We start from the raw sequence: 19,087 nt of genomic DNA, 5'->3' as shown, positions 1-19,087 counted from the left end.
GGTCTTATTATTGATAAACCTCGAGTTACACAACATCAGTGCCGGAGGGAGGTAATTCATCTTCCTAGCCCCACAACCAGCATGCCTTAAGATGGGATGAAGGTTGGAAGGACACCGAGCCCTACCATGTCTCCGTGGCCTTCCCTTCCAAAACCTTGTCCCACTGCCATTGTCCCTTCCAAAACCTTGTCCCACCGCCATTATGACATGATTTTACTACAACCACCAAAAACTTTAGCCACACACAGTTACTTGTTTATCTTCATCTCTTAATAGCCAAGAAGATTTAGCTTCAAGAGAGATAAAATCCTGCTTAAACAGAGGAGGAATCAATTCCTCCATTGGCAGAGAGTTCAATTGCTATCATCAGCAGAGCTACTGAGAAAAACCTGATAGTAGTAGATATAGAGAATGTACTCGATACATTCATGCAGCTGATGAATGCATAGCAAGGTTTCTCCATTTTGGAGACTCTGCTGCTAAGAATGCAGTAGTGTTTCAACATTGTATTCTGCATTGGCAATGGAGTTTCCACATGGGAGTTTTCTGTGAACCTCCTTCTGCCAGCCACCATTTACCACACATTTCACCACAATGCATCATTGGAGCGACTTTGGGGGGCTCTTTTTTTAAAAAGTAATTGCTATAGAAATCAACTTTTAAAACGACAGGTGCTCAGTGGTGTGGTGGGGAATGAGGTGGCTAACAGAAGGCAAATGGTGCTGATAGGCTTCAAAAATGTGCTCCTTCCATCCAGACCATGAGTTATGTGGTTTGGACTGTGTTCTTTCTGAAAAGATTGCAGTAAAGTAGGTGTGAGAAAAAGCGTGCTGAGAACAGTGAAAACCTGGAGAGTGGACAATTAGAAAACAAAGTGATATGATTGCTCAAAAAGAAGAAAAAGAAGAAGAAAATTCCATTTTGGAAGAAAAGGTAGGGGAGCTGTTGCAATGATTTCCTGTTAGATATTCTAGAAAAATTAGCTCTGATAAAGATGCTGTGTTGGTGGTATTAAAGCTATAACTGGCTGCTTTGGGAAAGTTTTGCTGTTGGCATAGCTTTTGCTGTTGCCTAAGCAGACTGGAATAAGCATCTGTAAAGAACGCAAAAAGGAAAACAAAACAATTTGAGAACTGACAAACAGACATAGCATAGAAAACATATGACTTTATACACATTAACAGATACAATATGTTAACAGATCAAGATGGGTAACCGTGTTTCTCTGTTTGTAGCAGTAGAAAAGAGCAAGAGTCCAGTAGCACCTAGAAGTCTAACAAAATTTGTGGCAGGATATGAGCTTTCGTAAGTTACAGCTCACTTCTTAAAGACATCTGAAAAAGTGAGCTGTGACTCATGAAAGCTCATACCCTACCACAAATTTCGTTAGTCTTATAGGTGCTAATGGATTCTTGTTCTCTTCAGTATGTTAACAGTTATTTTTAAAACATTCACCCTGAATTTGGTACTACCTGGATCTCTCACCCCTTTGGTCTTTGCTGTCTTGTTACTGTAGATCTATATTGGACATCCCCTGAATTACTAAGAATGGGAGAATATCCATTCCAAGGCACCCAGAAGGGGGATGTTTACAGCTTTGCTATTATTATGAGGGAACTAATATACAATCATGAAGATGGTCCATTTGAAGAACTGAAGCAAAGTGCAGAAGGTAGAATTTTGTTTCACTTCAATCTGTGATTTTTTTCTCCTTCCAGATGGTCAGTAGGATCAGTAAGAACTAAGTACTGGTGAAGTATAGAGATGAAGTGTATGAAATGTGCATTTCATACATGTCTAGCTTGACCCCTTCCTAAGCCCCCCTCCAGGTGCACCTACCAAGTACCAACAGGAGCAAATCATATGTTAGTTGGAGGGGGGCCGAGAGAGAGAAAGAGAGAAAGAGAGAAAGAGAGAGAGAGAAAGAGAGAGAGAGAGAGAGAGAGATGTCAAAATACTTTATCTCTATTTTCCCCACAATCCAACAGAAAATTACTATAAGCTAGCTAGATGATACACTAAAGTTCTGTGCCACACTTAACCCCTTCCTCTTATATAAAGGTCTCAACCCTTCTAAGCCCATTTAACTCAATAACTCAGAAGAGTGTAACTCTGCTTAGGATAGCACAAGGTACTTTTCACACTCGGATTTTAAAGTGTGTCCATTCCTGTTCCACATCCCATGTTTGCAGGGGTTTCACACTTGCAAGCTAGTCATGGGACGCAGTACTGCTCTTTTCCCCCATTACCCTGATTTTTCTCCCTGCGGACATACCGTGATGCTATTTTTAATCAGCTGCCCAGTCGGAGCTGGCCCGATTAATGCCATTGTGAACACTTTTACAGCACTTCTCCCCTCCTTTTCCCTGGGAGCTGATTGGTTTAGGTGGAATTAACCACACCTACCCAAGTCAGCTCTCTGAACTCCTTTTCTGCCATTTTTTTTTTGCCGCTCTGCAGCACTCCCGGGCAAGTACAGCGGACTCGCTGCAGCTCAGCTGGGGCAGCTGTTCTCCTCTACAGCCTTCCTGTCAACCTCCCACCCCCACCCCACTTTTCCCAGTGGTAAAGCAGGATTTCCGTTTGCACGTCACTTTTTAAACTTTGACCATGTGTAGTAATGTTTAAACGCGGCTCAGCTGGAGCGCCCACTTTCCTGCTTCACAACCCTCCCGGGCTGCAGAGCAAGAGAGCAGCTGCCCCTGAGCCCCGGCTCGGCGCGTCTCAGCTGAACGTGCAGTGAGCCAGGGCTCAGCTGGGGCAGCTGCTCTCCTGTTCCACAGCCCTCTTGGGCTGTAAAGCAGTAGAGCAGCTGCCCCAGCCTAGCCCAGCTCAGCGTGTCTCAGCTGAGCCAGGGCTGGGTACAAGTCTGTTCTCCCCCCACTGTGCCTTACTTCTGGGAATGGAAGTCCTGCCTTACCCCTGGGATGAGAGGGGTGGGGGTGGGTGGTTGAAGGGTGGGCATGGGGGGCCTTGTTGGTCAGAAGATGTAGTAACATTGAAATGTTACTACACATGCTCAAAGTTTTTTTTAAAAAGGTGGTGCGCACTTGAAAGCCCCTAAACACTGCAACCAACACGGGGCTTCAAAACAAGTATGAAATGAAACACAGGACACCAATTTGAAGTTTCAGCTGAAGCATGAAATGCACAGGTGCCAAGCCGAAGCCGCAGTGATCACAGCAACTGCTCAGAAATGGTGTGTTAAACCATGAGTGCGAAAAGTACCCAAGAGCCATAAAAATAGCAAGAATTCCAATTGTAAGTAGTGCTAGTGCTCTTATTTTAAAATGTGCAAGGGATGGAAAACTGCACTTTTCCTTCATCCTTCTGTTCTTTATACCATATTTCTGTACCTCATATACACAGCATAGCCTAAAGGTAGATATATGTTTGTTTTTATATATATTCAAAGACAAAAATATTATGCTAAGAAACAATTTAAAATATGAAAAAAATGAAGAGTATAGCCAGTAGGTCCAGAAAAGTCCTCATCCAGAAGTGTGGCTTCACAGATAGACTGATGGGAATGGGGCTTCTTGGACCATTCTTCTTTCTTCCCAAATGAGGGAGGAGGGTGTGTATGCTCATTAAACCTAGGACCTGAGCTTTACGGCCTCTGAGAGCAATCCTAAGCAGGGCTACTCGGAATACTATAAAGCTCTATTCAATGAGGCAAAGAGCCAGAATAGTGTTCTTAGGATTGCATTACAGGCCCCGCCACCCAAAGGAAGAAAGATTTTAAAAGTTAAAGGAACTAGAAATAAAATATGTTCTGAAATCTGAACATTTCTTACTTCCAGATATAATAAAGAGAATCAAGGATCCTAACTGCCCTGTTCCACTACGCCCTCTTCTTTCAGCAGAGAAATGTAATGAAAGGATCATTGCACTACTGAGGGCATGTTGGGATGAATCTCCAGTGAGGAGGCCACCATTCTGCTATGTGAAGAGAGCGCTGAGAGAGGCCAGTCCAGAAGGGTGACTCTTTTTCTACTTGTAGAACCACATCTGTGTGATTGTTGGTCAAGTGAATATATTAGCCTTTTCATCTATTTGTCAAACTCTTTTACTGACGGTTTAACATAAGTAGCACATGGGATAAAACTAGTATATTACGAGTTCTGTGATAAAAAGGAAGCAGGATGTAAATATAATAAATAAATACAAATCATTAGCATTACCATATACCTGCCTCCTTGACCAGTAAATGTTAATGGAACTAATAATAAATGGGGGGAAAGAAATCCTGATTTTATTTTAATTATTATTATTTTTATTTTACTTCATTTATACCCTGCCTTTCTCCCTAATGGGGACTCAAAGTGGCTTACATTGTTTTCCTCTCCTCCATTTATCCTTGCAACAACCCTGTGATGTAGGTTAGGCTGGGTGTGTGTGACTGATGCAAGTCGACCCAGCAATCTTCCATGGAAGAGTGGGGATTTGAACGTAGATCCTCCTAGATCTACAGTCTCCTAGATCCTACTCTGGCCCTTTAACTACTACATCACAGTGGCTTTCTAATCAGATGATAGTATGCAAAGATTGGCTTTAGGGTGCCAAAAGTTTAATATTATTTACAATGCTAATCAGTTCAGCCAGTATTGTGGAAAGCTGGTATGATTGGACTAGGACTAGTATGACGTGGGTTTGAGCCCCTGTTTACGCCATGAAACTCCCTGAATGACCTTAGGACAGTCATCCTCTGTCAGTCTAGAATACCTCACAAAGTTGTTCTGAGATTATAAGAAGAAGGAGAGAGTTAACAGATGCTGCCGAGTTCCTTGGAGAAGGCAAAGATAAAAAAGAGAGTGTTTTATCAAAATGCGTAGCCATGTTAGTCTGTCTGTACCAGTAAAAAAGCGCAAAAGTTCAGTAGCACCTGTAAGACTAACAAAATTTTTCGTAAGGTATGAGCTCACAAAAGCTCATACCCTACCACAAATTTTGTTAGTCCCATAGTATTTTATATCTGAGTATTGTTGCCAATGCCAACAAGTCATCAGTATATAAATATCTCATGTTCCATGGTCCTTGGTTTGCCAGAATATTGAAAAATACAGTGAATAAATGGCTGATTCCCCACATGATTATCAGTTTGTATGCAATGCAATAGGTATTTTAAACAAAAACTGATGAGCTCAAGGTGCAGAAAAATGGTTCTGCACTGTTTCCTCTTAGAAACCGTACAAAGCTCTTTGGTAGAAAGAGTAGATGGCTACTGTTTTCTTCAACGTTTATTGTCTGAAATTTCCCAAAGTCATTTCAGTATCTTGGACAACATGGTGAATAAATTAGAAAAATATGCAAATCATCTGGAGGAAGTGGTTGAAGCCAGAACAACGCAGCTGGTGGCCGAGAAGAAGAAGACAGAAAAACTTTTATCAGCCATGCTACCTGGGTAATAAACACCCTTCAAGGGCCCCAAGTTCACCTTTAGCAGAAAATGTCCCAAAATGATTTACGCTATAAAATAGGGTCTCCTCAAGAACAAAGGTGTGACTGAATATATTGTAGTGCTACTCCTCCCCCAATGCAGACATTGTAACCCAAACAATAAAATGCTGAATGACATCTCACTAATGAGAATAAAGGAACTGTGTGATAAAGGCAAGAATATAAAGTACACTTTGAAAAGATTGAACAATTATACACATATGTTACTATGGTTGCTGACTTTGTGTCAGGAAATTCCTGGAAATTTGGGGAGAGGAGGGACCTCAGTGGGGATATAAGGTCATAGAATTCATCCTCAAAAACAGCCATTTTCTTCATGGGAACTGATCTCTGTAGCCTTGAGATCTCATTTTAGAAGATCTCCAGGTCCCACCTGGAGGTTAGCAAGCTTAATTATCACATACTAACAATTACCAAAAGAACCCTCAAGAATACAGTGTGTCCAGAGTCTGAGAGCAAAGCTACAAGTGACTTTTTTTACATGGACAGCACTTGATCATTTTCGCAAGTTTTCCTGGGAACTGAAGTCCCAGTGTCCTTCCCCTCTCTGTTAGAATCGCTGCCTGAAGAGCCAGAGAAAGCTGGATGCAGCAGCAGCTTTTGAAATTCGTTCCTCCAGCCACAAGCCTGCTCTCAACGATCGTTTGGGGGCAGGCAGCTGCTACTTTCTCCCTGGGCGTCCTGCTCCCGGGGAGCTGCTCTGGAGAAAGCCACCATGTCAGTGAAGCTCCAGCCGCAGCGACAGTGGAAGAATCTGCTGCTGCTCTAACTTGCACTCATTCCAGTTTTTCTCCAGGAGCAAGGGAAGGGCGGCTTTCTCCAGAGCAGCTCCCTGGGAGCAGGATGCTCAGGGAGAAAGTAGCAGCTGTCTGCCCCCAAATGATCATTGAGAGCAGGCTTGTGACTGGAGGAACGGTTTGCAGCCAGCTTTCTCTGGCTCTTCAGGCAGCGATTCTAACCGAGAGGGGAAGGACACTGGGACTTCCGTTCCCAGAAAAACTTGCTAAAACGATCAAGTGTCCTACACTTGAAAAAAGTCACTTGTAGCTTGGCTCTGAGGCTCAGCTGCCGGGCTTACCAGGAGGAGAGAACAGGAGGCAGCCAGGAGACAGGTTCCCAGCCTCACCAACAGACACCCAGGGCCAGAGCCCACTGGCACCAGAGGGAGGGGAAAAAGCACCCAAACCTCAGAGGGTTAGACGGGACAGGTGGAAGCAAGCTAGCCCCACCCTCCCTGGGAGGCTGAGAGACCAGGCAGGGAGAGTGAGGACAGCCAGGAGGGGCCCAGACCAGAGGGAGAAATCTCAGGAAGCAGGGGCAGCAAGCCAGCCAGCAACCTTACTGGCAGTAGAGGAAAGGCAGCACAGGGCCATGCCCCAACCAGCAGGCAGGCTAGAAGGGATCAGCCAGAACCAGGTGGGGCTGAAAGCAAAACAGCCACAGGTAGGGCTGCCTGAGGCAATTAGCAGGAAAAGCCCAGCAGCCAGCAAAGGAGGCGCAGGTGAGGCTGCCCAAGGAAGCAATCACAGGTGTGACTGCCTGAGACATCAAGGGCCGTGGCTAGAGTGCAGAGGGGGGCATGGCTGGCAGGTGGAGCTGGGAATAGGGGGAAAGATATAAGGAGAATCCATCCACAGGGTGGGGTGGGTTGTTGTATAGGAGTGTGGTGGAGGGGAGAGCGAGAGCGAGAGCGTGCAGCAGAGAGGAGGTGGAGGAAAGAAGAGGAGGAGGAGGAGTAAGACCAACAGCTGGATGGGGACAGCTGTCATAGAAGGCAGCCAGGACAATGTCACGTTGAAGGGACCTGCAAGTGGACTGTGAGGGTGAGGTATACCCCCCTCCTTCCACAGAGCGGGATCCCTCATATTCCCTGAAGGTCTTTCAAGGCTGAAGTCAGGCATGCCGGCGTCTCACAGGGTGGCACCCTTGGCAGAACCTGACACAGTGTATCAATATAGTATTAATACAGATGAGGAATCCACATCACATGTATTGTTATTACAAGAATCTGGTGTCAATGCTGTTTGGAAATCGATATATGATATCATGAGATTTTCACTGGCAGTGTGGCTGGAGGTGGCTTGAAACATAAAGCAGACCAGAAGTGCTTTCTCTCTAAGCACCCCTGTCTAGCCAGCTGATGAGGGGTGGGGTCAAGTCTTGGAGTAGAAAATGCATGAGGTGTGCTTTCTGTTCCAAGCCCATCACTCAGCTGTTGATGGCCAGTGGGGAGACTTGGAGCAGAAAGCTCATTGTGCACACTTCCTTTCCAAGCTGCCACTTATCAAAGTGGGGCCTCAAGAACTAGTAGGGGAGGGGGGAATGGAATGTCCCTATCCTTATGAATCCTTACAGGTCCCCTACTTTACTGTTAAGATTAATATTATTATTAATACACAATATTATTAAAATTCTAATAGTCTTAATATTTAAACGCCTCCCTACTTCATGAATGTGATAATATGACAAGTGCCTACGAATTAGATTTGTCTAGTGTCCTTGTTTACCACAGATCTGAGGGCATGAATGTGTTAAGATATGTGATTACTGTTCTGGAGACACTGTATTTTTGCCTATTCACTGTTACTTTAAAGAGGTAAATGGATTTGGAATCAGCTGTGACAAGCGTCACTTCTCTCTGTATAAGAATGTCTTTCTGTCCAGTGTTGCTATAGTTTTATGGTGTATGAGAACAATGAATGATATTCAAATAGGCTTTTTCTTTTGCAATTTAATGTTGTTTGCTAGGATCTTCCAAGAGAAGGCTCTTTAGACTAGAATCATTCTCCTTGAAAGAAGGTTGGAGCCATGTCATTAACATTGCTGTCCTATGCAGAGTTATTCCAGTCTAAATTCATTGATTTCAGTGGGATTAAATTGCAGTAACTCTGCACAGGATTGCACTGTGAATCTATAAAAAGTTGCAAAATGACAAAAGTATTCTGAAAACCAGCTGTGAATTTCTTCTAAGGCGACGCAGAATAGATGGAGGATATTTTCTCTCCCCGCCCCCTTTTTTTTGTTCCAGCTTCATAGGGGAGCAGCTTGTTGCTGGGAGATCAGTGGAACCAGAGAGCTTTGATTCTGTCACCATTTTTTTCTCGGACATTGTTGGCTTCACCAAGTTGTGTTCTCTCAGCTCTCCACTGCAAGTTGTCAATCTCCTCAATGACCTGTACAGTCTCTTTGACAACATCATTGAAACATTTGATGTCTACAAAGTAAGGAAGATAGTATTCATTGTGGGGAACAAAAGGGGCTGATGTTAAGGACTGTAGACTTATTGCTATTAATCCCAGGCCTGGTTATGACCATGTCATGTGTATCTAGGGTTGCCAACTCTGGGTTGGGAAGATCCTGGAGATTTGGGCATGGAGCCTGCGGAGGCCAGGAACCTCAGTGAGGTATAATGCTATAAAGTCCACCTTCCAAAGCAACCATTTTCTCCAGGTGAACTGATCCCTGTTGTTGGCAAACCTATGTGCATAACTTCATTTCATACAGAGAAAAATCACAAAAATGGAGAACGTTGTGTGTTTTGTTAAAGCTAGTTCTATCCCTCATCCTAAATGCTCCTAGAAGATTAGCCCATTTAATCCAAATTATAAGTAACATGGTCCAGGGAGTCAGAAGGAAAAAAGAGCAGACTTTACCATACCAAATGTTTGCAGGGCTATGCATAACTTTTGTATAGGCCCTAAAATTAGTTCAAGTTAGTAAAATGTTTGCCAGTGCTATAGGACACTAAAGGAAACCAATCTATACTCCAGTTTTTCAAGGCCTTTCTGCAGTCTGGCAGCAATACAGTAACAGGTGACTAAAATCAAGATGAAAATGATTTCAATATAGAGTCTGAGTTTTCAGTGAAGTTTGTATAGTCCTATGGATACTTTGAACACTACCAGTGACTATGCAGGGAGCTGAAAGAAGTTTTAGCAACTTAACACTCATCAAAAACTTCAGATGTTCTACAATGAGGAATGAAGGGTTAAGCCACCTAGTCATCTTGTCTATTGAATGAATACTTGCAAAAGAAATTGTTTTTGGGAGGCTAATTCATGATTTTGCAATGAAAAAGGCCAGGAAAATAAAACTTTACATTAATTGGCCCAATCTTTGCAGCCATGTTGTCCCATTAGACTTTAAAAAAAAGACATTGACAGAATAAATAGTTAGTAAATGTGTAATACTCTCAAGCTGAGTGTTTTTGCTAAACAAAAGTTGCAAAAGTGGACTTTTTCAGAAATATGTAACAGTAATTTCATAACGAGGACAAACTTTTTTCACGGTTCATGAGATTGTTTATATGGGTTGAAAGATTGTGATATTGGTGTGTGTGTGTGGGGGGGTGCATTTTTATAAGTTTGTACTGGACCTGAAAAATATTGCTTTGGCTCTAATCTCTGTTGCACCTGTTGGCACACTTTCTGTTCTCATTATGCAAATTATGTAAACACTAATGATTAATTTGTTAATAGGTTGAAACAATTGGAGATGCCTATATGGTTGCCAGCGGCCTCCCCATCCGCAATGGGACCAAACATGTGGAAGAAATTGCTACTATGTCTTTGCACTTTCTCAGTGCTATGATCTCCTTCGAGATTGGGCACATGCCCAATGAGAAATTGAGGCTGCGTATAGGCATTCATACAGGTAAAGGGCATCAATTTCCTCTGTATTTGGTTTGAGAACTATCTTTTTTATTGTCTTCATAGGTAGAAATTTGGCATCCCACATACTGTTCACTAGATTCCCTGCAATTTTGGTGGAGTTTGCTTGAAAGAACCCCTACCCCTTGACGGAATAATGGCCGAATACATTTGGAATTCTCGAATAACACCATATCCAAATAAAGCATCTGACCTGAGTATCAGGAATACAGAACATGTATGGTATTCCTGATATCTGTAGCTGAATAAAACCAAATAATTTTTTGCTGCACGCTCCTAGAATTTATCCTTGGAGCTACCTTGCAAGATGATTCTGTTTTAAGCTAGCTCATGAGAACTTTCCAGTTAATTTCTGCTGCTTTGTTAAAATTGATTAATTTTACAACCAGTGATCGTTCTTATTTTAGTTTCTAGGTGATGTCTCAGACCAAGGAACTTATTATTAGGGTTCAAAATGAACCTTTTCACCACATTACCTCCTAGATTCTTTTTGGCTCTGGGGTGTGTGAGGTGGATTTCAAGGAGGTATTTCTTTTTTCTTTTTTTTAAGTTTTCCAAATTTGTATTTAATTATGCACATTCGTAGTTACAATATTGAGAGAAAGTCATTAAACACTGATAACTAAGAAATTTTCTGTTACATAATAACAATGATTTATATTCCCTTATAACCATGAATTTTCTTACAAATGAGTGTTTCAACTTGGATTTCAATTAAAGGTTGATATACTAAATGATAACTTAAATCTTAACCTTATTCTAGAGGATTTATAGCATAAACATAAACGATTGAACTACTTTGATAATAATTAGATTATTAATAAAAATACTGTTTAAGGAAGACTTTTTCAATATATATAATAATGATTAATTTAATTTAATTTAATTTAATTTATTACATTTATATTCTGCCCTCCCTGCTTTCGCAGGCTCAGGGCGGATAACAGAAATACAAATATCAAATGCCATTAAAATTTTTTAAAAATATTACATCTAACACACTACATCCAATCAATTATAACTATGCAAATATATAAATGTTGTATATTTACATATAAATAATTAAAAGTAGCACATAATATAGATTTGGTGTTCCATACAACGATTCTTCCAGAGCAAATGTATGCTGTATTAAGTGTGGACAGAATTAAGCGCGGACAGCAGCATCTATGTTCACATAGGGGCGTGGTTTAATCCCCCCCCTCCACGGGGGGGATAAGTATTATTATGAAGTATAAGTATTATTATGAAGTCAAACCTTTTATCCATCCATTACAGATATTAATAGAAGAACCAACAATGTTAATATATCTTCATCATTGTAACCCTTATAAACCTTGCTAAAGTAACCCCCTTCCCCTCCCCCTCCCTCAGTCTCCTGTTACTTTGCTAAATAGTGCTATTTAAATTGGATTAGTTAGGTTGCTTAATAATAGTTCTCTATAGCCCAAGAGTAACCCCCTATAGACTATTTGGCCTACTGCTACCAACTTGAACTGTAAATAACTGGAGGCCCTGTCTGTGAGCTCCATTCCCGCCCCCACCCCACCCCACCCCATGCCTGATACTAAATATATGCATTTTACAGTGATAGCATTTTACAGGTTATTTTAGTTTGCTATCAACTTGGATTTTAACATTTCATTCTGTTTTTTCTTTCTTGTTAAATATGTCTCTCTTGGGTCTTGTTTTCCTTATAGGGTGATAAAGGACTGAGCGTTTTTCTTTTCTGTGATATTCTATCTCTGATTGAAAAAGTCTCAATGCCAAGGTCTTGCAGTAATGTCTTTCCAGTTTCCTGATCTAAAACTTGGTGGATTGTATCTTGTATTTTGACTTGAAGATGTGTATAATTAGTCCATTTATATTTTATTTGGGCTTTTCTCAATGCTTCTGTTGTAAATCTGAGTTATTTTCTTTTCTTTAATATTGTGGATGGCGAGCCTGTAAGTATTTGAATATTTATCCCTTTGTAGGGGATTGATCCTTTATTTCTTGCAATTTCTAGTATTTTACTCCTTGTCTTCCAGTCTGGGATTGTGGCTAATATATCTCTTGGTTTATTATATTTTGGATTATTTTGTAATCCCAGGTGAAAAGCCTTGGTGATTATAGGGGTTGCTCCCTTTTCAAGTTGTAAATGCTGTTACAGCCACGATTCTAAAAAAGAGGATAGATCTGTATTATCAGATATCTTCTCATCAAAATTTCTGAATTTAAGGTTAGATTGTTTTGTCTGGATTTCCAGTTGTAAAAGTCTTTCTTGTAGCTGTTTATTTTCTTGTTGTAAAACAGCTATTTCAAATCACAGTGAATTGGTTAATATAAGGGCACGATTAGGCTTTTGTGCTACTTTGTCTATGGCTGATTTTATTTCAGCAAGTTGTTCCTCAAAGGGTTGAAGAATAGTTGAGACTTTATTCATAATTTGTTGCTCCAATTGAGCAAGCATTCTGGCTAGCATAGGGTCTGCTGAGCTAGATAAGATGGATAGTTATTCTTACCCTCGCTGTATTCAGCAGCCATTTTGGATGTCGCAGTTTTCTTCCCCGCTGCTTGCTGCAAGGCTAGGAAGAATTCCTGAAGGTTTTTTGAAGCGTTTGCCTTCATTTTTTTCTTCTCAGTGTTTTGTTTGCTCATATTCCTTTCTTTATTTGCTTTTAAGTTCTGTTATGACATTTTATTTTGAGGCTTTAGGGTGGGGAGGGACGGAGCTAACTTTCTTTGCTTCCTTCACCCTCGGAGCCGAAGCCATGCCCCTTCGGAATTTCGTTATAAAGGAACATTTCCATAGTCATTTACAACAGTCATAAGACAATAGGTCATGAATGATGATTAGAGTACTGGACTGGGACCTGAGATGCCCAGGTTCAAATCCCAATGTGCCATGGAAGCTGACTGGGTGACCTTGGGACAGTCACAGCCTCAACCACATCGCAGGATTGTTATAAAGATAAAATGGAAGCGGAGAGAACCGTGTACATAACCCTGAACTCCTTGGAGGAAGGATAAAAATGTACTTAAATTAAAGATGATGTGCTGAGATTACAATGAAATTATAGGTAGATACATGGATCGAATGCCAATGAAATATCATCACTATGTATAATCACATATCCTTCATCAGAGTATTTATATCTATACCCATTTATCTGAGTTTGCTTTGTGCCCTGTTCCTGAACTTGGAAGATGTATATATGCAGCTTAATGAACTGCACAAGTTGAACTTGCTGAGATGGTTTCTACTAATCATGATTTTGCTGCTGTATCAAGTAAAAGCATTAGGGCAGCTTTTCCTGTGGTCCAAACAAAGAAGTAGTATATTGAAAGAAGCAGAGAAACTAAGCTTACTTTTTGTAAACAACTTCTCTAACAGGTATCAGATAAAAGAGCTACAAGATAGCATTCACGACACATCTATCTTTGGTGCCGGACCTGGGAGCAGCATAGTTATATGAAACATGTGGATTACTTCTGTGACCTATATATTGCCTTTTTTTTTTGCTAGGACAGATACACCCCTATGTTACATACATACAACAGCAGGCAGTCTTCTGCTGCCATGCTTATCATACATCTAATTCTCATGCTACAAATCAAGATTTGGCATGAATGAGACCATGACTAAGGGCTCCTCCCCATTATGTTATGAGGAAATAGTTATCCTGTTAGGTGTTGTGATTAATTTGAAAGGAAGCCAGCACTAGAAGCTTATTTGGTACTGTGTCTGTGTCATTTGTGTAAGATAGCCCAGATGTAACATAAAACAAAACATTCCTACTGAAATATTACCTAACTGTGCCAGATTTTACCAACCTATCAGTCAGATTTACCAACCTATCACCCCATGCTATCAGTACTATAATATAGGGGTGTGTGCTTCAGGTTTCCCATTCGGATTTTTAACCAAATTGGAATCTATTTGTATAGATCTGGGGTTCCTGAATCGGCCCCAGCATTGCTGAGCTGATTAGGGAATCCCGAAGCAAAGCTTTCCGAAGCATTTCGGAACACTTCGGGAAGCTTTGCGTAGAACAGCAGCACTTACCTTGCCGTTTGCAAACCAGGGCAAGAAAAGTGTTGCTGCTGCTTTCAAAGCTCCCCGACCTCTTTTTTACCTGATGGGAGGGGAGAAGAGGGAGTTGTCTCTTCTCCTCTCCCATTGGATGAAAAAGCCAGCCTGGAAGTTTTAAAAACTCAAATCAGCTCTTTTCAGGGCTGCTTTGAGCTTTTAAAATTCCACCCCAGCTTTTTCACCCAGCGGGAGGGGGAAGAGGGACTTCCCTCTTCCTCCCATTGGATGAAAAAGCCAGCCTGGAAGTTTTAAAAGCTCAAATCAATTCTTTTCAGGGCTGCTTTGAGCTTTCAAAACTCCACTGGGCTTTTTCACCCAGTAGGAGGGGGGAAGAGGGAACTCCCTCTTCCCCCTCCCATCAGATGGAAAAGCCTGCGGGAAGTGCAGATTTGTATGCTCCAAATATTTACAGAGCATTCCGAAGCAGCTTAAATACCAGAACCCAAAGTGGCTTGCTCCTTCAGGTTTAGGGTTATTCCGGATTTTTTTCCTGCTTCGGATAAACCCAAAGCAGGAAACCTGATTTTTTTTTTCTGCGTGCACACCCCTACTATAATAGCTGCCAACTGTATTGCTTTTCCAGGATTATAAGACTATACATACTAGTACAACAAAGGCATTTATGGGGAGAGTACAACATATCTACTTTCTGACTCTACTTCCTTCCTACTGATTTTCAGTGTTACTTCTATAAGAATCTATATGTGTGAAAATTATATTCCCAGCCAGGCTTTGTATGCACAAGCAGGGATCCTGTGTTGGGTTTGTACACTTCTTTCATGCATAAATGTTTTCTGGAGCTATGCAGAACATGCATAAGATTGGAGACAGAGCCAGCAGGCTTAATCCTGCTACCTTATTACATACATTCATTATATGGACATGTCAGTCACATGTGTATAGTGTTCAGGGGGTTGATCTTTGGGAAGCAGAACAAACTATTAGTGAAAAAGGTAAACTCCATACTAAAAATTGTTTTAAAAAGAACTGAAAATAAAATGGTCAATATTGTAATACCCTTGTAGAGAGCTATGATGCAGCCTCATTTAGAACACCATGTGTAGTTCTGGTATCTCAAAAAGGACATTGCAGAGCTGGAAAAAGTAGAGAAGAGGGCAATCAAGATGATCAAGGGGTTGGAGCACCTTTCCTTACAGGAAAGGGACTTTTCAATCTGGGACTTTTCAGTCTAGAAAAAAGATGGATGGGGGATGGCATTATAGAAATTTATAAAATTATGCAAGGGGAGAGTGGAACTCTGCAACACCCAATGAAATTGTTGGAAAACAGGTTTGGAACAAACAAAAGGAAATATTTCTTTACTTAATGAGCAGTTAAACTATAGAATTCACTGCCAGTGAATGGCCACAAGCATAGATAGCATTAAAGGGTGTTAGATATGTTTATGGAGGAGAGGGCCATCAATGACTACTAGCCATGATAAGGCAAGAAAGCCTACATATGCAGGGGCAGCAAACCACTGAAATCCATTGCTAGGAGGCAATACAAAGCAAGGCAAAGTAAGGCCTATGTCTTATTTGTTTGGTCCTCCAGGGCAACTGGTTGGCTGCTACATGAAACAGGATGCTGCACTAGATGGGTCATTGGTCTGATCTAGCAGGCTCTTCTTATATTTTTAAACCTGATTGAATTGGCCTTGGTTTTTAAACATTACTTTTTTAATTTTGGGTTTCATTTCATTCACCTGACCTAGAAATGATATTAGAAAATCAGATTTACCTGATTATATCTTCTACTTTCTGTGATGCTATGGTTTACCTGCCCTTATCTGGATAGCCCAGGTTAGCATGATCTCATCAGATCTCAGAAGCTAAGCAGGGTTGGCCTTGGTAAGTAATTGGATGGGAGACCTCCAATAAAGACCAGGGTTGCAGAGGCAGACAATGGCAAACCACCTCTGTTAGTCTCTTGCCATGAAAACCCTACCAGGGGTTGCTGAAGTCAGCTCTGACTTAAGGGCACTCTCCATCATCATGGTTTAACTAGAAATTAAAGCACAGTTATGCATCACGTGTCAAGGGCTGTATATGACAGGCAAAATTAAGTGTGATCACATTTACTTAATTATTCAGAATTAAGTCCTACTGAGTCCAAGAAGATTTATTCCCAGGTAAGCATGCATGGGATTGCACACTTATACTGTAGCTTAAGTAGTCTGTGTTTAACCAAGCTTTGGTCTTCTAAAAACAGAGAATAAATAAAATGCATATCATTTTGCCCATATTTTTCAAGGCAAACAGTTTCAATGAGTCAAAGCAGAGAACAGGAAATCTGCCTGGAGTAGGAAAATGCAGACTGAATCACCAGACAGACAGACACCGACACCGACAACGATAACGACAGACACAGAGACAGACACAGAGACAGACAGACAGACACAGACACATTTACAGTAAAGGGGAATGAACATACACATTTCAGTCCTGCATATCTTTTCTACCAGAGGAAAGAAGAATGCCTGAGCATCTTGCATCCAGAAGTCTCCTTTCACTGAAGGAAAGTGCCTCTAATTTATTTATTTATTTATTTTATGTCATTCAGAGTCCGCCTTTCTCAATGAGACTCAAGGCGGATTACATAGCGTGAGATTAGTACAATCAGTACCAGGAATGTTTCTATACAGTATCAAGGACATTTTTATACAGTGTTAAGGACATTTTCACAACAATGTCATAGGATTTTACAAAGACGTAGCATTAGCAGGGATCCAATACAGAGTTGAAGAATTGCTGAAATAGAACATAATCAATTCTAGCACTGACATTAGATAAACATGAAGTACAGGTAGTATAAGAGTACATATTTGAGCAACAGATAATATGCAAGACAATGCAGTGACTTCAACGTAGTGGTGAAGTCTATGGTCCCTAGCTCATTAGTGAAGCATTTGGGACCCCTCCCTATAAAATACTTATCTTGGTCTCCCATTACCCATCTTAGATGGGAGACTTACCTATATAATACTTCCCTCTTATCTTATCTTTTTGAATTATTTATTTATTTATTTATTTGATTTGATTTATACCCCGTCCTCCCCACAGATGGGCTCAGGGTGGCTAACAACATTCAAAAAATACATTAAAAGTCACAAAACCATAAAATCAATAATAATTTTTAAAAGTCAGGAGCAGGCTGTTTAAACAAATATTGGGAGTCCGTATATGGGCATAGTAGATGGCCAAGGGCAGCCCCAGAAAAAATTCAGTTTTGCACCATTTGCGGAAAGCCAGGAGAGTAGGGGCTCTCCTGACCTCCTCAGGCAGACTGTTCCATAGGGTGGGGGCTACCACAGAGAAAGCCCATGTGCGGGCTGCTGTTGATTTCACCCATGTGCAGGGTGGCAACTGCAAGAGACCCTGTTCAGATGAACGAAACTGCCATGGAGGGACAGAAGGAGTGAGGCGATCTCATAGGTATGCTGGGCCAAGGCCTTGAAGAGCTTTGTATGTAATAACCAGTACCTTGAATTGAGCATGGTAACTGATAGGTAGCTAATGGAGTGACTGTAGGATGGGATTGATGTTCATGCTTCTACTTGCTCCTGCTAACAGTCGAGCTGCAGCATTTTGCACCAATTGGAGCCTCCTAGTTAACTTAGATGGAGACCAATGTATAGTGCATTACAATAGTCAAGTTCTGATGTTACCATAGCATGGATCCAGGTGGCTAGGTTGGCCGTGTTGAGGTAAGAAGCCGTCTCCCAGGCTACAGTGAGGTTGTAGTAAGCATTTTTTTGCAACTGCCTTAACTTGAGACAGATTTGCATGATCCTACCTCATGCCTATTTTGATTCTGAGACTGCATCAAATGTTCATTTATACTTCTTAGAAAGAAGTACAGCTTGTTGGTGGGGATATTGCATTTCATTTGTCTTTGTGGCTGGTGTCTTCCTTGATGCTTTCTTTGTTACTGTAGGTCCTGTTGTGGCAGGAGTAGTAGGGATCACAAGGCCACGATACTGCCTGTTCGGTGACACTGTGAATACAGCTTCAAGGATGGAAAGCACCAGCTTACGTATGTCCTATGCATTTTTTAAAAGGGGTAACAGACAAGGTAAACACTTCTCCAAGTGGAAGGAGAGAGCTCAGATCATGAGATGAAATAGGGCTAGCAGCAACCTGAACAGAGTAAGATATTAAAGATTAGATGTCTGGAAAAGGAGCAGATGCAACTTGACTCCAGGGCACATGCACATTAATACGTGCAGATGACACGCCTATGGCTTCCAGGTGCACGCACACACACACACACACACACATCCTACTTTGGCAACAAGTTCAGGGTAGCTGATTTCAGCACAGCAGCTGAAGAAGAGTAATACTGAAGGGAGGCCATTGGGCAGTGATCCTCAGCATACAAATAAAGATTACATATGCACAAGTATGCCCCTATTTTCATCTTTGAATTGCTGGCTGTTTTGACAATCTTATGTTCATAACTATAATCCTCTCTGTGTACATCACTCTTGCCTCTGGACTCGCAGTTGTGGGAGTGGGGAAGAGCAGAGACACATGCTATACCCAGGGGGCTTGGATTTGTCTCAGGGACTTTCAGCTGCTGATTGCCATTGAATAACTTAGAGCACTGTGTCTCCCGTTGCATTTGAGAGGTTGTCCCTAATTTAGCAGCTTCCAATACAGTGAACAGGGCATAGTAGTTATAGTCTAGGACTGGGAGACCCAAGTTCAGATCCCCACTATGCCACTGAAGCTCACTGGGCTGCTTGAGCCCCCCCCCCCCCCCGCCGCCCCAATCTCATATGCCTCACAATGTTGACATGAGGATAAAATGGAGGGGGCAGGTTGATATAAGCTGCTTTAGGTATTATTGGGGAGAACAGCAGGATATTACTATTTAGTTA

At 41.5% G+C, this 19,087-nt stretch overlaps 1 protein-coding gene across 1 annotated transcript in view; it reads left to right on the top strand.

Moving 5' to 3' along the window:
* The window catches only part of LOC129332688 (guanylate cyclase 2G-like), a 95,639-nt gene that overhangs the window by 71,582 nt on the left and 4,970 nt on the right, over positions 1–19,087 (top strand). Inside the window, exons 15-20 of the mRNA XM_054983918.1 lie at positions 1,517–1,672; positions 3,804–3,981; positions 5,264–5,404; positions 8,489–8,681; positions 9,939–10,113; positions 18,142–18,240. Coding sequence (XP_054839893.1) covers positions 1,517–1,672; positions 3,804–3,981; positions 5,264–5,404; positions 8,489–8,681; positions 9,939–10,113; positions 18,142–18,240 — 942 coding nt within the window. The remainder of the gene's footprint in view (positions 1–1,516; positions 1,673–3,803; positions 3,982–5,263; positions 5,405–8,488; positions 8,682–9,938; positions 10,114–18,141; positions 18,241–19,087) is intronic.

The sequence above is a fragment of the Eublepharis macularius genome, chromosome 6, assembly GCF_028583425.1.
Source record: "Eublepharis macularius isolate TG4126 chromosome 6, MPM_Emac_v1.0, whole genome shotgun sequence".
NCBI classification, from domain to species: domain Eukaryota; kingdom Metazoa; phylum Chordata; class Lepidosauria; order Squamata; family Eublepharidae; genus Eublepharis; species Eublepharis macularius.
This window is presented reverse-complemented; position numbering and strand designations above follow the sequence as displayed.